This window comes from Emys orbicularis, chromosome 2, assembly GCF_028017835.1.
Source record: "Emys orbicularis isolate rEmyOrb1 chromosome 2, rEmyOrb1.hap1, whole genome shotgun sequence".
NCBI lineage: Eukaryota > Metazoa > Chordata > Testudines > Emydidae > Emys > Emys orbicularis.
The window spans coordinates 32,836,560-32,856,123 of NC_088684.1; the positions used below are offsets into that span (position 1 = coordinate 32,836,560).

Below are 19,564 nucleotides of genomic sequence, written 5' to 3' on the forward strand. Positions count from 1 at the left end.
TGCCATTTTAGATCATACATTTTTTAAAGAAATGTAATTAGAAAAACAAAAAATGATAACAGTACTTGAGCAAAATTCAAGAGGTTGTCAGAGTCTTGCAAAGACATGTTCTTAAATTTACGCATGCAAATAGACCCATGAACTGAGTAGTTCTACTTGTGTGCTTGATGCTAAGAATGTGCATAAATCTTTGCAGAATCAGGGTCTAAGGCATCAATCTGATCTGTCTGGATAGACCCTTACATCTGCACAGAGTCCCACTGAAATCAGTAAGGCTTTATGTGGCCACAGTTCACCCACATGGATCAGATTGCAGAATTCAGGCCCAAGTAGAAAAAATACAGACAAAGCATAGGGAAAAGGGTCACACACAATGCAGGTGAACTCCTGGCCTAATGGAAGTCAATGGGATTTTTGATTCTGGGGCGAGGATTTAAAAAAAATTTTTTTTTTAAACAGCTGGCTGGGATGCTGCTTCTAAGTCCCATGATTTTTGCTGTCATTTAGCAAAGTGTTTCCTTTTGCTTTAGTTAATATACTCTTTCTCCATCCTCTGTTATCTCTGCATAGACTGCCCTCACTGTTAGACCCATAAATTATAGTACGTAGCATGCGCCCATACAAAAGACATTTTTCCTGCTTTCCTTTTCCTAGCTACATTTATATTTGTAATATAAATGCTACCATTTCCTGCTCTTAAAACCCCCCAAACAACCCAGTGTGCTCTAATTTGGCTAGTGCTCTCTAATTCAGCTAGATCTCACACAGAGGATACTCAGACTTTCTACTCTGGGTGCATTGGGGAGGGCTGGAACTAACATCCCCAGTCCAGGATAGCCAGTCTGTTGCTGGAATACAGCCACACTCCTATTGGTACCTAACCACAGGACCCCAAATGCAGAACCAATGGGCACATATTTTAGCTTGTCGCATTAGCCCTCTTTGCATTGGCCAACTCAGAGCCCCACCCCCCAAGGCATATGTGTTGTACAGGCCTTTGCACAACTTCTCTGCCCTGAGCCCCTTCCTCAAATAAATGCCTTGCCAAACAGGCTGGAGAGCACAGAGGGGCTTGCGCTGTCATTTGCAATTGGAGGATTTCCTGAGAGAACGAATAAATGTACCTGTGTAGTAAAGACTTTTCTCACTTCACATCCAGCACCTGGACCACACTCCTCCCCCTACCCCCCCCCCCTTCCCATTTTCCTTTTAGAAGCAAGCAGATTAATGAACTTGTATTTCTGAAAACTACACTCTCTGGTTTAAATCTAACTTCCTGCTGGTGCCTATCAAAGGCTACAGATCTTTGAGGGTGCAGAATCATTTCAGAGAAGACTAATGACTAGTCCAAAGTACTTTACCCTCCATGTAGATCCAAATATCTACAGCTCCAATCAAATAACTGGTCCTAGAATTCTCTTCTTTCAAGCACCGAGTAAAGCAAGTAATATAAGCAGTGTATAAAGTGAAACCATTTATCTGGACAAAAAAAAAAAAAAAAAGTTTTAAAGCAGCATTGTAATGTTGCTAAATTCTGATCTTACTTTGAGTAATGTTGGGAGAATGGTCCTTGCCTTGCATTCCAGGATAGCCTCATCAAGTCACATAACACATTATTTTAACTGTGTTGCATATGTTTTAGATTTTAATGGATTTTTAGCTGTGCAGCTAAATATATAGGAGCTCTTCAGTTACAACATGGAGAGCAATTATGGCAAACCTGAATGCTTGGTCTTCTTGGCATATGTGGGTGCAAGTAACAAGAAGCTAATGAATTCATGCCAGTAAATCAAGTTTAATTTGCCTTCCTTTTCTCCTCCCTTCTAAAGCTGGCTGAAACACAAGTTCCACTGCAAATGCAATGACTAGCAAACATGGGTGCCATCACAAATACAACACTGCCAAGAGGAAACCCTCCGTTGACTAATAACAGAACTTCCCAAAGCAACTGCAAGATATTCTGGACACTAAACTGCAAGAGGTTTGAGGATCTATTCTACACAAAATATACACATTCTTGCATCTGGAGAACATGGATTCTGCTGTATACTTCTATGCATTTTGTTCCAATTCAAAACACAAATACCTACCTCCCATCATGCATGCTGTCAAACTGCAGGTGCACAAAACCACATAAGAAATAACAGCTTCACTGTTAAGTATCTCAAAGCAGAATGCTGTAACTCAACATATGATGCTTAATCTATGGTGCCAGTTGAAACAATATGGAATAACAGCCTATTACTTTGGAGAGAGGGGACTGCACACTGATGACAATGCTTAGCACTTACATAGTGCTTGTCATTGTCAGAGCACCTAAGTTAGTGACATTTATTTTTCAGTTAAATAAACTCCCTTGTATGAAATTCTATTCACTAGACCAAGGCAACATCAATAGTATTTTACAAAAATGTTTACTATTCTTGGAACAGTCAACCTATATGAATGAGGTTACTGAATGAGGTTATCATAGATCTTGGACACAAAATTGTGTAAGGTGGGACTAATGCGATAAAGGATTTACAATTCTTCATCTGAATAGAAAACTCAATTATATTTGATGGTATTTGCAACCCCTTTCAATCACTTTCCATAAACATTCTGGCCAACTGTTTGCAAATGTTAGTGGAAAGAAAAATTCACAAATATTCATACTAGTGGATTTGCATAAATATTCGCTAGGCCATTTTCTAAGCTCTGAAGCTTGGGGAAGCATCCAAGCCATGAGACTAGTCACATAACATAAAGAGGGAATACTTGATGCAACAGTTATAGTAGATAGTCTGTGAGCAGTCTAATAAAATGACATGTCACTGAATAATTTCAAAGGAGAAACAAAACTGATATCTATTTGTGGATAATTTGGGAATTAGTAACAGGGCCTAGATTTCACAAATAAGTTGTCAATGTGCTAGTTATGCTGAAAGTTGTCTCACACAGAACAGCTTATATGTTCATTTTCAAGGACCACCAGCTGTCTGATGCATGGGACAAGTGCACTATCTATTAACACACTGGGAGGTAAACACTGCACAAAAGTTTCGTACAACTCAGGGGAGGAGGAATAGCTCAGTGGTTTGAGCACTGGCCTGTTAAACCCAGTGTTGTGAGCTCAATCCTTGAGGGGGCCACTTAGGGATCTGGGGCAAAATCAGTACTTGGTCCTGCTATTGAAGGTAGGGAGCTGGACTCAATAACCTTTCAGGGTCCCTTTCAGTTCTATGAGATAGGTATATCTCAATTTATTATTATTTAATTGGCAGAAATAAATTTTGGGAGAATGATTCCTAATTACAAAATGAGAAATTACACACAGTAAAATGTTTAAACACTTTGGATGTTACTATACTTAGTACCTTCGTGGTTTTATTTTATTGATGATCCTAAACTCAACACTAGGAGCTGAAACTTCACAGCATGAATCTTGTACTTCACTCACTGGAGTTAGAGATGAATGTGTACATTATAAAATAGTTGTTTCAATGGGTTTCACATTTTAATGCTATAGTGATAGTAACTAAACTACATTGGATATAAAACATACAGCAAATTGAACCCATTTAGAAAATCTAAACCTCTGAGGCAAAGAAGAGACTTTATTTTTTGTACAGAAGTGTTTCAACAAACACTGCTAAAGCTTCCCATTCTTTTTGAACTGCAGGATGCAACCAAATTATTGGAGAATGTGCTGAAGAAATTAATGGAGTTTTTTAAAACTCTAGATGGCGTACTCCTACAGTATAAGGCTGTAAATTCATGAAGAAATCTCTAAGCTTACTTTTGAGAGTTTCACACTTAATATTCTCTATTGACATATTATTGTCATCTTAAAAGTACACAATAAAAAGGGCCTGTGAATTAGTTATTGTAATAAAGTATCTCCTTGATTTACTCAAGAACTAGCTGAATACATATATTTCTTTTAGCTACTAGTATAAAAGTGAAATTTTAAATATTTAAAGTATATCCCATAAGACAGGGCAACTTTTTATATAGAAGTAATCTGGAGGTGGAAATCCTTTGACCGTGGAACTGATGAGGAATAAGATCATAATTAAGGACAGAAAATGTTTGTGAGAACTGCCACTTTCTAATCTTGGTACAATTAATACTGAAAACATTCCTAATGTGGAAAAAAAATCCTAGCTTTTATTCCTACACTTGACAGTAAATATTATAAATAATATAGCTAATTCTGAACTGACTAATCAAAGGCAATTCATTTAAAACCAAAATACGTACATCATTGGCTTCACGTTTAACAAGTACCTATGGAAAAATGTACCTATTTTTCAATAATTTTACCAAATTTTCAACCCATTGTTTGGGAACACTTCATGCTTTGTCTCAATGATTCACTGTAAAACCAAATTAATGAATTTTGTTTTAAATCTTTGTGAGGTGAAGTGACCGAAATGAAGTAAACCATGTTTCTGAAATGTGAAAAAGTCCATTATAATACATGCCTTTTGGTATTTAGCAGGATTGAATTAAGGCAATCTAGGGCAAAACCCACATCTCAAGGCCCCACTGCCCACACCCCACTCCTGCTTGGGGTGGAAGCATGTTTCAGAGTTAAGATGAATAAGTCAGTTCACATTTTTGGAGCTATTGTTCAAAACAGCAATTTGAGCTATTGTAGGCAGACTCCGGCAGGTATCAGTTACCCTTGGGTCATGTTTTCAAGCTATTTTGTGAATCCTTGAGGGACAGAAACTTTTATTTATTTCAATGAAAGCTGAAAGTCTCTGATCTCATCACATGACCACAGGAATTGGGGCCTTAGGAAGGCTTATAGTGCCTTTGACTTAACCTCACTCTGGGTATAGAAGAATATGAAGTTTAAAATATGAGCCATACTATTAATTATGTTGATATCCATCATTAAAATCAAGGGTTGAAGTATTTCTGAGTGGAATATTTTAGTTGATATAATTTCCACTCTGCAGCTCGATTGCTGAAACTGCAGTAGAAGAAACATCTGCATGACTAAATTGCCATAGTTTATGAATTAACAGCAGCTTAATTCTGACTGAACCAAAGATTCATAAACCATGAGTTGCACTGTTTTGCTCAGTAAACATCAAAACTAGTACACAATGCTGTATTCATATAGCTCTTGAAGCATGAGGTGGTTTCCTTCTGTCCTTAACTGCACAAATAAAAAATGTGCAGGCAGATGCATCAATCACATAGCTGCATAGACAAGCAGATACTTGCTCATGCATTTATACACAAAGGCTCCAGCAAAGCATTAAGTATATGCTTATCTTTAAGCATGTGAGTTATTTCCACTGAAACCAAGGGCATGATTATATTACTTCCATTTCTACACACAAGAAAATATCTTAAAAACTTTAATATCAAATTTATTCTTGAATAAACTGTGCACAGGTACAGTAATGATTCATGTTTGTATAATGAATACTGCTCAGTAATTGTTTACCTTTTACCACATTTTAACTCAAGTATTCAATTAAGATAATTTTATCTAACATATGGTATTCATCTATATGTATAAGTCTGCAGGCCCAATACATAATTGTACTTGATCATTTAACAAGTTTATTTCTACATCAGGTTATGGCTTAAAAAGCAGTCACTGTACATACAGGATCTAAAGAGACTGATGTGCAATACGTTTAATTTCTTTGTTATCTTCCTGGGATAAGTTATACATTTCAGTGAGTTTCATTGTGTCTTCTTCACAGCAGCAATAAATAGACATTTTAAATGTTCATAAAAACATCCTTTAAGATAGCACATTAACTAACAATGGAATTAGGCATTTAAAGTAACATAACTCATAGATCATTAAAGGTTGAACATGGAGTTGTAAAATCTAACATTAGATCTTTTTGTGACGGCCTAAGATTGAGTGATTTGCAGGGCTTCCAACATGTCTTCCACTGCCTTGAGAGAGTACTTGGTCTCTTTCTTACTGCGACCTGCAAACTAAGGAAAAGAATAAACTCACTTTTACCAGTCATGTGACAGAAAATGCACTACACAATGCTGTGCAATAGTCTTGTACAAGCTACGGTTCTAAACGTTAATCAAAAATAACTGTTAAAACACACAGTCCACCAATTTCCTGCAAAGACAAACAAATGTTTCAATAAGATTGTACCACTTAAGTTAGCATTTACCTTAACACGAGAAAAGAGAATTTTTCCATTGTCTGCTTTGTGATTTATCACAAACATTTAAAAAAGCTGGTCTTTTATTTGATTTAACTTAGATCATGTTCATATTTTGATAGAGGCAGGATCTGCACATGATAAAAAAACTAATAAGACTCCATATTATTTACAGCATGGGAATGGAATAGTTTACTTACAAAAACATACTGTAAAGCAAGGCAGTGAGCACATAAATGTATTTCTCGGTTCAACTGTGATTGTGAGTCAGAACCTTTTATTTAAATTATAATCTACCATTACAATTGTAATTCCAGATTGAATTTGAAATAAAGTCCATATTGGTAATGAAGGAATATGAAGCCATGCAAATACTACCTTTGTACATTTTAGCATTTAAATTCCATACTATACTAGTAGCCTAGCATCGGGGAGGGGGGGGGGGGCGGAGGGGGAAGTTGTTGACTACCCCATGCTGATCTCAAAATGAGTTTTCTAACTGTACTGACAATTCCCATCACTCATCAGCCTGATATAACACAACAGATTTATTGGCTAGGTTGGTGCTTCAGTCAAGTGGGAAAAAAGAGCCACCACCATTTCTTTTTTTTTTTAAAACATACCCACACTAAATATTTTGGTGATAAAGAAGTACTGACTATAATTTGCTGTTAGTAAAATACCCTATTCTCTGACTAAATGTTAACATCTAAACACTCAATAAATTTACAATTTAATGATTTTTTTCTTCAAATACCACTGCTGTCCTGCATGCTTAATGCTTGATTTATGATGTGTCCCATCTCTCTTGTAATTAACTTAATTTAGCAAACTTCTCATGACCTGTTGAGAAAGATTAAGTGATCAAGCTCAGGTAATATCACAGCAGCAGCAAGCTGCAGGAGCTGTTAACCTGCTTTTGACCCCTTAGGCTACAGTCTAGCATTAGGTTTCCCTTAATTCCTAGCTGTTAGCTTTGTGTTGTTAAAAAACTAGATTTGGTATGGTAAATAAAGGAGCATTACAAATTAAATATCTAGAAGCATAAAATGTAGCTATGATGACAAACTGTTTACTGTATCCCTTAACTAAAAAATACCTCGCTTTTTCTGGAAGTGGAATGCTATTTAATTTTGCCTGTGCTAGTAGATGTAAATCCACCTTTTAAATTGTCAGATTCCCATAACTGCCCATAATGATAACACTTTAGAGGAACAGCAGAGATTGCTTTTTGCCTTCCCAGCTGACAAAGTATCTTTTGCCTGGATTTGAACAGAACAGAAAAAAACCTTTCTTCTATGCCCTCCTTTTTCTACACAAAACAAGAACAGTCCTAATCAAATACTTGGGGAGGTCCAATTCTTTGAGAAACAGCTTTGATTTAAAAAAATTAAAAAAGAAACATGTGTTATGATTCCTGTGATTCTTTCAGTAATAGCACAGAAGCCTGTGCACGGTGTGGTCAAAAAGTAATGCTGCATGGTAGAAATAGTTGGGGGATGGGGTGGGGGTGATTGGAGAAGGGAGGCAGGGGATTTCAAAATTAGCAGAATTTTACTTCTGTTTCTGCTTTAAGGACATTGAGAACAAAATTAATATTTTATGTCAATTTAAGAAACATTACTTGTTAGTTTCATGAGTGGCTGCCTTAATGATACTGACACATGCACTTTAAATTAGAACAAATAAAACTAAACTCCACATCATAACAAATAGAAGCTTGAAATCTAATCACTTCAAATTTTCCTTGACGACCAATTATTTTGTCTATTCCGGCATTATACTGCAATTCAGTTGATTGAGCCGGAATCCTTTTTTTTTTTTTAATCATGATTTAATTTTCTGTTTCCCAAATGGTTTGTAACAGAATCACCTCTCCAATCATAAATAACATGTGACTCACTAACACTGAAGAATTTAGCAGTGTGCCTAAGAAACATTTATCTGGAAAGTTACCACGAGTGGGATCACATTAAAGATTTTCATGAGCATTAATCAAACTTGCTTGCCTCTGCTGAAATGCTTTTACCACAGGACATGCTAAACCAATTATCTAATTGGAGAGTATTAGGTAGCCATATTTTGTTTCGATGTTAAGCGACAGAAAGAAAGTAGTAGTTCTTCACTTTTTGTGTGATTCATGTCAATAGTTAAATAAATGGATTTTATATACAACTGTAGGGAGCTTGCTTTGATACCACAGGTCAGAATTTCACTAAAAAGATGTTCTGTGACCTCCACACAATGTAAAACCTAACCTTGATGATAAGCCACCAGTCTCAAGTGTTTAATGTAATAGAAATACACTTATTCTTCAATAGTTGGTACTTTTATAAAGGCTTTCATATGATGGGTTAACAGTGTTTTTTTTTTACAAACAATTAAACCCAATGCCCTGAGAAGTAATCCTGTTTTTAGTGTCTGGGTTAGAATCCAGGAGTTCTAGATACCAGACAATTCTCCCTTCCTAAATGGACATTTCTCTACTAGACCAGGCACAGCTAGAGAAGCACTAGTTAGCAAGGATGGACAAATATTGAACACCTAAATAAATATGGATTGCCAAAAAATACGTAAGTGGAAATATTTGTACTCCTAAAAAAATTCACGATCTAATTCGACCTTCCTAACTCTACTTTCCTTGGGAGCCTATTCCAGTCTGACAGATCTTGGATAATTTTGTTTTCCTAAATTGTTTGCCTAAATTTTGTTTTTTTTAATTTCATCAGAGTGTTCACAAATAAAATAAACCACTTAATACAAGAAACAAAAGTAATTCAATAGTTTGAATAGAGACTCAAGCTTACAGGAAAAAACAAAGCAAAAGACTAAAATTAGGTTCCAGAAGCCAGATGAAGAGAAGTAGGCCACTAAAGAAACATTTTTAATTAGGGCTTATCAAAAATAGAGATCCACTGAAAAACAAAACAACTGAATATTTATCAAATAAACTTGTAGACCTGAACTTGACAAAATAGAGGAAGTTATCCAAAATTAATGGAATTGTGCATGAAACTGGTAGGAATCTAAGTTTAAAATCCACATGGAAAAGCCATCTGAAGAGCATATATTTTGCAATAGATTCCCAACACCTCTACACTTCTTCAATTAAAACATCCATATTCAGAGCCACAAATCCACATTACTTTGCTAGGCAGCCAAATCAGGATGAAGAATGCATAACCTCTCTGGAGTAAGAGAACAGACATGACTGAAGGACAAACTGAGTTGCTGACAATGTCAGCAAGTCCACATAGCAGAACTCATAAACCCCTGGCAAACTCACTAAGATTTTATGTCTCCTATCTCACTTTGCATAGAACTTTGGGGAATGTGGGAGAAGGGTGGAGTTTCGTAGACTATTTAATTATCCAAAATGAAATCTCCTCTCATGAAAAAGGCCATAGGGACGTTAATTGGCACAAGTGACCAAAGTTTCATCTTCAACACCACAATATTATGCAAGGGGTCTGATTCCATATCAACTCAGAAGGGAGACGGCCACCTACTGCAACACCACCATTTCCTGTACCACCTGGATTTTCTATGGCGTCACCAAACCCTACCACGGTTTTGTCAGACTCACATTTTAAGCAGTGTGGGATTGGGAAATGGTCCTGTCCAGCTGTATTTTTTTATTTTTTTTTGGCAAGAGGAATGTTGTTCACGCCAGTTGCTGTCCAAATTCTAATTTGAGTAAATACATGCTACAAATCGAAATCCCCCCTGCAGTTTCAGTCAGATATGGTATTTGTCACTTTTTATCCCAAACTGCTATAAAATACATCTGAAGTATGCAATGTGTCACAAAGAAATGAAGGCACAAAGAAGTTCTGACATTTGTTTTAAATATATATTTTAGTTGTGTTAATGTGATCTGTTCTGGTAAGCATCAACTGAGAAAGGGGAGCCAATCATTTTAACCTGGCTCCAACATAACTTCACAAAAACTGTATAACTGCACCATAGAGTAAAACAAAAACAAAACAAAAAATAACCACACAAATCATATTTCCTGAGTGATACTGAGCTGTTAGACAGCCACATGAAAAGAACAAAAATAAGTGGCTGTGAATCAAATAACTACAAGCTTTCATTTTTACTAATAAACCGCTAGTTTTAAAGTTCCAACCTGGGACTCAAGATTCCATAGTACTAATCCTGACTATGCCACCAATTCACTAAGGCCAGCACTGTCAAAGGGGCTTGTGACTTTGGGTATTCAACTTGAGACACCTTAAAAGAGGCTGTTTTCCAGAAAGTGCTGAGCACCTGTCCCCCAAAATCCAGTGTTTTAAACTGGGCACCCAAGTCACTTTAAAAAAAAAAAACTTGCCTTGAGTCCTTTAATCTCTGTGGCTTGTTTTATTCCTGTATGAAAACAGCACTAGTATTTGCATTAATTTTGAAAGATACATCTTTTAAAAGCTATCCTGCTGTACTTAGCTACAAGAAACCGAATGCAACTCACATTCTGCTCCCCAATCCGTGGGATTCCTATCAATATTTTACTTAAGATACATAAGGCACAATTCAATGTGTATTGAAGTCAATGGGAGTCTTTCACATTTTTGTGCAAATCATATATAAAAAGATAGGATGGCATTCCACACACACTGCTTATTGTCATGAAGAAATATGCTGATGATTTATTGACATAAGGAATGAAGTGCAGTTAACCATATAAATATGGGGACCTAAGCCATCCTTTTAATTATCACGTAACTGTGCATTTCTTTATGGGTATACTGTGCTTTGTTTCAAAGGAGAAATCATCAGTGTGCTGAGTCAGGAACCACTTGACTAACAGTGCAAAGTGGAAACAGTCTCACAGTTACCATCTGCCATTGACACTTTCCAGAGAAGCTATACCCTATGTGCCCTCTTGCTTTAGTAAAGCTGTATGTGGTCAGGACCTGATGTTATGAAGAGAAAGCCCAATTAAATTACACAAGCGTCAGCTGCAGAACATCAGTTATACCATTAAATAGCTTTAAGCTAGAAAGCAGTAAGGCACCTTCAAGGTAAAACATCCTAATAAGGCACTGTGGGGGAATGAGATACCACACTCCACCCAGACACTGAAATAACAACGTACACCAGAAAGGATACCAATGCAAAGAGAAAAGTGGACTTTTCTTCACACTTAATTTTGTTCGATAAAAGAGGGTGAGAGAGACCAGAAAGGCGTGTGTTGCAATACCACAACCTTATACATACAACAGCATGGAAAGTGTTACTAGGGAGGCTAGGCTCGTGAAAGGATTTCTTCATTGTGTGTCATCTTCAGTGAATTTGGTATTATCTGCCTTGAATGATAGGCCTGAGTGAGTGAGCTGGTTCAATTTGTACTACACAGACAAAAATAGTCTCAGAGGAAAGACTTGTCACTATAAATGTCTTCTTCTCCACCCCATTCCCCTCTGTTTGTTACATCCACATTATGTGATTTGTCTTAAACTAGACTGTAAACTCGGGGAAGGGACCATTCCTTAGCACAAGGAGTGCTATTCCTTATTGTGGTCATCAGTTGCTACCGAGTACAAATAACACTGGTCTACAATTTTTGAGAAGTCATCTGCTTCAGAGATAAACTGTGCTATTTATTATGTATTTTGATGTGCTGAATTCAAATATGACAATTAAAACAACTGATTGGCTACTGTTTCTAAGATATTTAAGTTTTTACATTTTATGTCTATGTATATTGTGTAGATAGTAGAGTTTTAATCATAAATTGTAAACCTAGGTCTTTTCATGTCTTTATGGTTGCTTTACATGATAATATTTCACCTGTCCTGTTTATGTAACACTTTAAAAATCAGCAAAAGGGTTATATAAATAAAATTTATTATGAAACAAAAGGCAAAAAACTATTCTGTACATAGTTTAGTCCTATTCAGTGTCTACTCGGCGCTTCTTGGCTTGTCTCTTGTATTCATTAAATGGAGCATCTCTTGTCATTGTCCAGCAATAGTCTGCAAGCATTGATGGGCTCCATTTGCCGTGATAGCGTTTCTCCATTGTTGCAATGTCCTGGTGAAATCACTCGCCGTGCTCGTCGCTCACTGCTCCGCAGTTCGGTGGAAAAAAATCTAGATGAGAGTGCAAAAAATGTATCTTTAGTGACATGTTGCAACCAAGGCTTTTGTATGCCTTGAGGAGGTTTTCCACCAACAACCTGTAGTTGTCTGCCTTGTTGTTTCCGAGAAAATTTATTGCCACTAACTGGAAGGCTTTCCATGCCGTCTTTTCCTTGCCATGCAGTGCATGGTCACATGCATCATCTCGAAGAAGTTCACGAATCTGAGGACCAACAAAGACACCTTCCTTTATCTTAGCTTCACTTAACCTTGGAAATTTTCCACGGAGGTACCTGAAAGCTGCTTGTGTTTTGTCAATGGCCTTGACAAAGTTCTTCATCAGACCCAGCTTGATGTGTAAGGGTGGTAACAAAATCTTCCTTGATTCAACAAGTGGTGGATGCTGAACACTTTTCCTCCCAGGCTCCAATGACTGTCGGAGTGGCCAATCTTTCTTGATGTAGTGGGAATCTCTTGCACGACTATCCCATTCGCATAGAAAACAGCAGTACTTTGTGTATCCAGTCTGCAGACCAAGCAAGAGAGCAACAACCTTCAAATGGCCACAAAGCTGCCACTGATGTTGGTCATAGTTTATGCACCTCAAAAGTTGTTTCATGTTGTCATAGGTTTCCTTCATATGGACTGCATGACCAACTGGAATTGATGGCAAAACATTGCCATTATGCAGTAAAACAGCTTTAAGACTCGTCTTCGTTGAATCAATGAACAGTCTCCACTCATCTGGATCGTGAACGATGTTGAGGGCTGCCATCACACCATCGATGTTGTTGCAGGCTACAAGATCACCTTCCATGAAGGAGAATGGGACAAGATCCTTTTGACGGTCACGGAACATGGAAACCCTAACATCACCTGCCAGGAGATTCCACTGCTGTAGTCTGGAGCCCAACAGCTCTGCCTTACTCTTGGGTAGTTCCAAATCCCTGACAAGGTCATTCAGTTCACCTTGTGTTATGAGGTGTGGTTCAGAGGAGGAGGATGGGAGAAAATGTGGGTCCTGTGACATTGATGGTTCAGGACCAGAAGTTTCATCCTCTTCCTCGTCTGACTCAAGTGAGAATGATTCTGGTGCATCAGGAACCGGCAGTCCTTCTCCGTGGGGTACTGGGCGTATAGCTGATGGAATGTTTGGATAATGCACAGTCCACTTTTTCTTCTTTGACACACCTTTCCCAACTGGAGGCACCATGCAGAAGTAACAATTGCTGGTATGATCTGTTGGCTCTCTCCAAATCACTGGCACTGCAAAAGGCATAGATTTCCTTTTCCTGTTCAACCACTGGCGAAGATTTGTTGCACAAGTGTTGCAGCATATGTGTGGGGCCCACCTCTTGTCCTGATCTCCAATTTTGGAGCCCAAATAAAGGTGATAAGCTTTCTTAACCATAGTGGTTATACTGCGCTTTTGTGATGCAAAAGTCACTTCACCACAAATGTAGCAGAAGTTATCTGCACTGTTCACACAAGTACGAGGCATCTCTGCTCACTTTGGCTAAACAGAAATGTGTCCCTTTGCAAAATCAAACACTGACAAATAAGAGAGCACGACACTGTATGATTTCTAGAGCTGATATAGGGCAATTTGTTCAGCAGAGTGATGTAAGCTTCGTTATGATTGCATCATCCATGACTTCTAGGAATAACATGATGCAATTCATATCATGTATGATGCAATACCAGCTTCAGATTGCATCATTCATTGTTTTGCCTAAAAAGCAAGTACTGTCCAAACTCAGTCATAGATTTATTCATAGATCCAGTCAAAGATGTATTTTAGTCATTTCTGGTTTAAATTGAGATCCCTTCCCTTTATAACTCACTTATCCTCCGCCATTCCCAGGTCAAGGGTCGTATATACTGACCCAATAGCATATCTTGAAAACTAGAGCCAATCAACAATTTTAAGCATCATTTTCGTTCTCAGTGACCCAGAATTAGTAAAGTTTGACTACAACTTATTTCAGAAGCATTTTGGCTGTAGAGCAGTGTAATAAACAAGCTGAGTAGATACCAAGTTCTGGACATGATTTCAGAAAGCAGAGTGATAGCAGAAATCAACATGCTAATAACTGTTTCCTATTCAAGAATTATTTTAAACCTACATACAGCCTGATGCATAACCCTTTAAATCAGGGATTGGCAACCTTTGGCACGCGGCTCGCCAGGGTAAGCACCCTGGCGGGCCGGGCCACTTTGTTTACCTGCCGTGTCCGCAGGTTCGGCCGATCACGGCTCCCACTGGCCGCGGTTCGCCACTCCAGGCCAATGGGGGCTGCAGGAAGCAGCAGCCAGCACATCCCTTGGCCCGCGCTGCTTCCTGCAGCCCTCATTGGCCTGGGATGGTGAACCGCAGCCACTGGGAGCCGCGATTGGCCGAACCTGCGGACGTGGCAGGTAAACAAACCGGCCCGGCCAGCCAGGGTGCTTACCCTGGCGAGCCGCGTGCCAAAGGTTGCCAATCCCTGCTTTAAATCATTGGAAAGACTCCCATTGTCTTGGAGTTTTGAATCTGGCCCACAAAGTTTAATTTTGTGCAATATATCATGTCCACTTCCTACATAAACTATGGAAAACCAGCACCAACAGTGATTTGGCACATTTTAGGATACTTATCTGGTACATTGTTAAATAATTTATTATGAACTTTATAAACCTGAAGGGAAGGGCAAATACTAAGAACCCTTAATTAGTTTTCTTTTAGTAAATAACACAACTAAAATTGAAATTCAAAACTATTTTAATTGACTACTGACATATCACATATGATGAAACAATCCAAAATATATAGTCCCAAGTCTTGGAGATTCATATAATGCTACCCTGTGCATTCAATGCTAATACTAGAAAGAACTAATCAATAGAGACAAAAAAAAATATATCAGTAGACTATACAGATTAATACAGCACGTAAAACATCAGAGTCCTTTACGTAGAAATAGAATGCATACATTTGAATCAGATCATCAGCTGGTGTGACCTGAAATCAATCAAGTTATGCTGATTTACGGAAGCTGCAAATCTGTCCTATTTAATTTTAAAAGAAGCAGAAAAGCTATTAAGATATGCAGACATCTTGCCTTTTAGTAACCCATTTTATCATAACATGGAGATATGCAGTATGTCCAGGAGAAGACTTTAAAATGTAGACAACATACTGACCTGGTAAGCTCTATTGATTTGGTTAGCTGCCCAACTGGCATACTTCATATTGTCCTTTTTCATTTTTGCACTTGCTTTAGGATTGGAAGCAATATGGCTGGCAGACTAGGATTACAAAACAAAAAATAATAAGATTGCAAAATACATACATATACAAAAGAGGGGACCATAGGAACTGGTGGTGTGCGCCACACACAGTCCAACAGAAAGGAACCAAGGGAGAAAGTAAAATGAACCTTGGCTCATAAACAGTCTCCAGCCTAAAACTACATTGTTCAAAGAATTGAGAACTGATCTCACTAAAATTAAAGACTTTGGGGTTCAGCTGTCCACAAGAAGGTCCCTCTCTCCTATCCCTGTGTGGGAGACAGAAAAAGAACTGGGCATATTCAATCAGTCCATTTTCATTTATGGGGTGAAAGTGTCACAAAAATAGCTTTCTGTCTCCATCTGCTGGCAAGGAGGCTATAAAACCCAATGTCTTGGGATATGTCTACACTGCAGTAAAACACCCGTTGCTGGCAGTGCCAGCTGACTCAGGCTTATGCGGCTCGGGCTAAGGGCTGTTTAACCACAGTGGAAATGTTCAGGCTTGGTCTGGATTCTAGGATCTGCAAGGTGGGAGGGTCCCAGAGCTCTGGTTGCATCCTGAGTCCAAACATCTACACTGCAGTTAAACAGCCCATTAGCCCAAGCCTTGAGAGCCTGAATCAGCTGGCATCGGCCAGTCGCTGGTGTCTAACTGCAGTGTAGACATACCCTTAGTATCCAGACTGACATATTAGAGATCAACAGTTATAAGGTAGTTCAGGCTTCGTGCATGTCTACCCTTAAAATAAATATAAATGTTGAACATAGCTTCATTAGAGAAGTTTCCATTAACGTAAAACACATAAGGGATAATTGCTTGCTTGCAGAAAATTCTCAAAACTAATTAACCAACTTGTGACTGCAGAAACACTGGGACTCTACATACTCTGGCAGCAACAAATCACATCACCACTCAGTAATGAAGAAGCTACAGATTTAGGAAAACGGTTTTATTTTATTATTAATTTGGTCTCATTAATGCTTAACAATTCAGTGCTTGAGTGTGCCCTAAATAGAAAGGGAAGATATTACATATAGTATGCTTGATTCATTACCAAATGTCTAATTGACGGCTAGTGTCCACTAATTTTTTTTTATTCCCAAGTAAAAACACATTGTTAACTTAAGGTTAAGACAGTCCTACAATAATAAATATAATTGTTAAAAAGCACATACTGTTACCATTAATAACCCAATCCCCCAAAATGCATGTAAATGGTAAGTTAAGGTTAAATAAATAATAATTCTAGTACCCTCACAGTTCACTTTATCCAATTGCTTTTCAAAGGTGAATTACTTAAAATGTCGGCAACTCATTTACACTAGGCTTCCTCTGTTGCTACCCCCGGTGGAGTTGAACTGGTGTAGGAAACTGGGGAAATTTTTGCAAAGTTTCTGTAGTACAGACAAGGTTATAGAATAATCACACTTTTTGCAATTAAATTCCCAAACAAAAACAAAACCACATTACAGTGCGCTAACTAGATCTCAAAGCACTTTACGCAGGTTGACGTATAATTATCTGATTTGATATATGGGGAACTAAGGGCACAGAAGGGTGATGTGAAGGTCAGGGGTAGAGCAAGAACAGAATCTAGGTCCTCTTGTGTCCCATTGATTTAAATTGGTGTGGAAGCAGGCCCTTAGTGCGTTGGCCAAACAAACAGTTCATTCCTGATATTTAATAACGCTCATTCAAATCAGTAAAACTATTATATTAGACTAGGAAGATTACTGAATTTTAAATGACAACACACAATCAATGAGTATTCATTCAAACTCACCATGTATAGTCCAAATAAAGCTCTCATGTTTCTGTTGTTCAGTTTCAATGCTTGTGCAAAATATTTTCTTGATAGCTCAAGGTTTTCAAGCCCGCCTTGGGTATATTTAACCTGTTAAAATTATAGACTGATTAAACCTGTTTTATTTTACTACTTTGAAAATTTGCATGTTTCATCATGCCTCGGGCACCAGAAACTGCAGTAGGTAGATATTTTCTATCGGAATGAAAGAGATTATAGAAACTACTCTTAAGACCATTAAGACTCATCTAAATCTTGAATGTCATGTGAAACACAAAAGGCAAAGCACTAGTCTGTGAGGTACCTAATCCTTTTAATAATCAAATTTAGAAAAAAGATGCTCTCACTATAAAAAAAGTCACTGCTATTTTAAATGTCACTCACTGACAGAATAAAGGAGAAATTAAATGAATGAATTCCCATTATTACATTAGCTAGAGAAGGGAATACATATTAGAAGATGTATTCTAGAAATCTGGATTTCTAGGAACCACAAAGTGATATAAGCAGACTCTTAAATTTGAACAATTATCTAATATTTAATCCATGTAAACAGAATGAATTGTATTTACTCCCACTAATAATAATGCCATTTTTTTTTATTTAAAAACTGGAATCTAGTGCAAACTGCTAAATATCTTGGGCCAAATCCTGTAATTTTTCCCAATTCTCTGTCAGGCAAGATTTCCTACAAAGGAGGACTGCAAGATCTGGCCCCTTGATTGTACCAAAAGCAAAACATACTTCCCAAGAAAAGCATTAATATTATGTCAAGGTTTAATTTCTCATGCATTTAGTTTTGAAACTTCACTGAAGAGCATAAACATTTCAACAAGCTTAGTTTATTTCAATAAGAATTTGTACATTCAACAAATGATGGTTTAATTCTTATTTACAATTTAGTAATAGTAATCCTAGGATTTAAAAAAAAAATCATTACTGAACGTGCAAAGTTCTATCGGGTGTTTTAAACTGATGCCTCCTCTTTGTACTTACTTAAAATCCCAAAGGTGAAACATACTAAAAAAAATATTTTGTATTCTATTTGTATTATTCCCATTAGTAGCAAAACCAGAACAGCTATTCAAACACAATTGATTCTTTTGAAAATACTTACTTCAGCAAATTGCTGACAATATAAGTGGTTGTGTGGATTAGTCATCATAAGCTCCTCCAAACAGAAGGCCGCCTTTGCATAGCTGAGGAACATCAAAACCAGAAAGTGACATACAACAAACTGCTGATTTGATGTGTGTACAGGTCTTTGCTATTGTATTCTTTACAATTCAGTATTTTTAGCCCTCCTTATTATAATCGTATATTGTCTCTCATTATTTCATGAAATTTATGATAATAAAACAGAATAAATTTGTTAGTCTCTAAGGTGCCACAAATACTCCTGTTCTTTTTACGGATACAGACTAACACGGCTGCTACTCTGAAACCTTAAAAAATTGAGGATTTATTCTTTTTTTATATAAAATCATAATACCTGGTGAACTGAAATAGGCTCAATGGAAATGATCTGATATCATTGTGAACTCATGTTTCTTTCAGAGGACTATGCATTGAAGTTATTGAAGGATTCCACACCCAACAGTGTAATGACCAGTATTGAGTATATATTATGTGTCATTTTAATGGACTTGGCATACAGAAACAATTAATATAAGGTGTGAACACTTAAGACACCTACTAAGCAGTGATGGGTACCACTGTAATATACAAGACATCTTCTGGTGCTTTTTCAAAACTTTAAAAAACCCAAACTGCTACAAAGCATTTGATTAATTTTAAAGACAAGCTACCATCATTTTGTTCCACAGCTGAAGAAAGTATTTTAAGTTATTTGATGCCATATAAGCCATTGAAAATTATGGAGTAAGGCTCTGATTCTGGAATTAACCCCCTGCTAGGTCTACCCTTTAGGAATTAATTGCAAGACTGAGACCTAACACCTTAACGTGAACACCCCTAAATCAACTATACCAGATTTGCATACAGATACAAAATACTATACAAATTTAAATGGAAATATTTATACCATTCCAAAAGAGGAAGTTACCACTCTTTTCTTTAATGAAGTCTTTAAAAAAATAATAGAGAAAAAGCTCACAAAACCATTTTGGGGGCCTTTTTGTTTTCTAAATATACAAACCATAAAATTTCAGTGTGGTTCAAATGATTTACACTGTTACCTGTAGAACATTCAGAATTTGGATTTAAACCAGGTATAAGACATCTTAGTTCAATGTGGTTTGAA

At 37.2% G+C, this 19,564-nt stretch overlaps 1 protein-coding gene across 2 annotated transcripts in view; it reads right to left on the reverse strand.

The window, feature by feature from the left end:
* Nucleotides 1–5,348: 5,348 nt before the first annotated feature.
* The window catches only part of EMC2 (ER membrane protein complex subunit 2), a 61,820-nt gene continuing 47,604 nt past the window's right edge, over nt 5,349–19,564 (reverse strand). For both annotated transcript variants that reach the window (XM_065398811.1, XM_065398812.1), the window contains exons 8-11: nt 18,419–18,500; nt 17,281–17,391; nt 15,407–15,511; nt 5,349–5,955 (exon numbers count right to left, since the gene is read on the reverse strand). In XM_065398811.1, the coding sequence (XP_065254883.1) occupies nt 5,869–5,955; nt 15,407–15,511; nt 17,281–17,391; nt 18,419–18,500 (385 nt within the window). In that variant the 3' untranslated portion in view covers nt 5,349–5,868. The remainder of the gene's footprint in view (nt 5,956–15,406; nt 15,512–17,280; nt 17,392–18,418; nt 18,501–19,564) is intronic.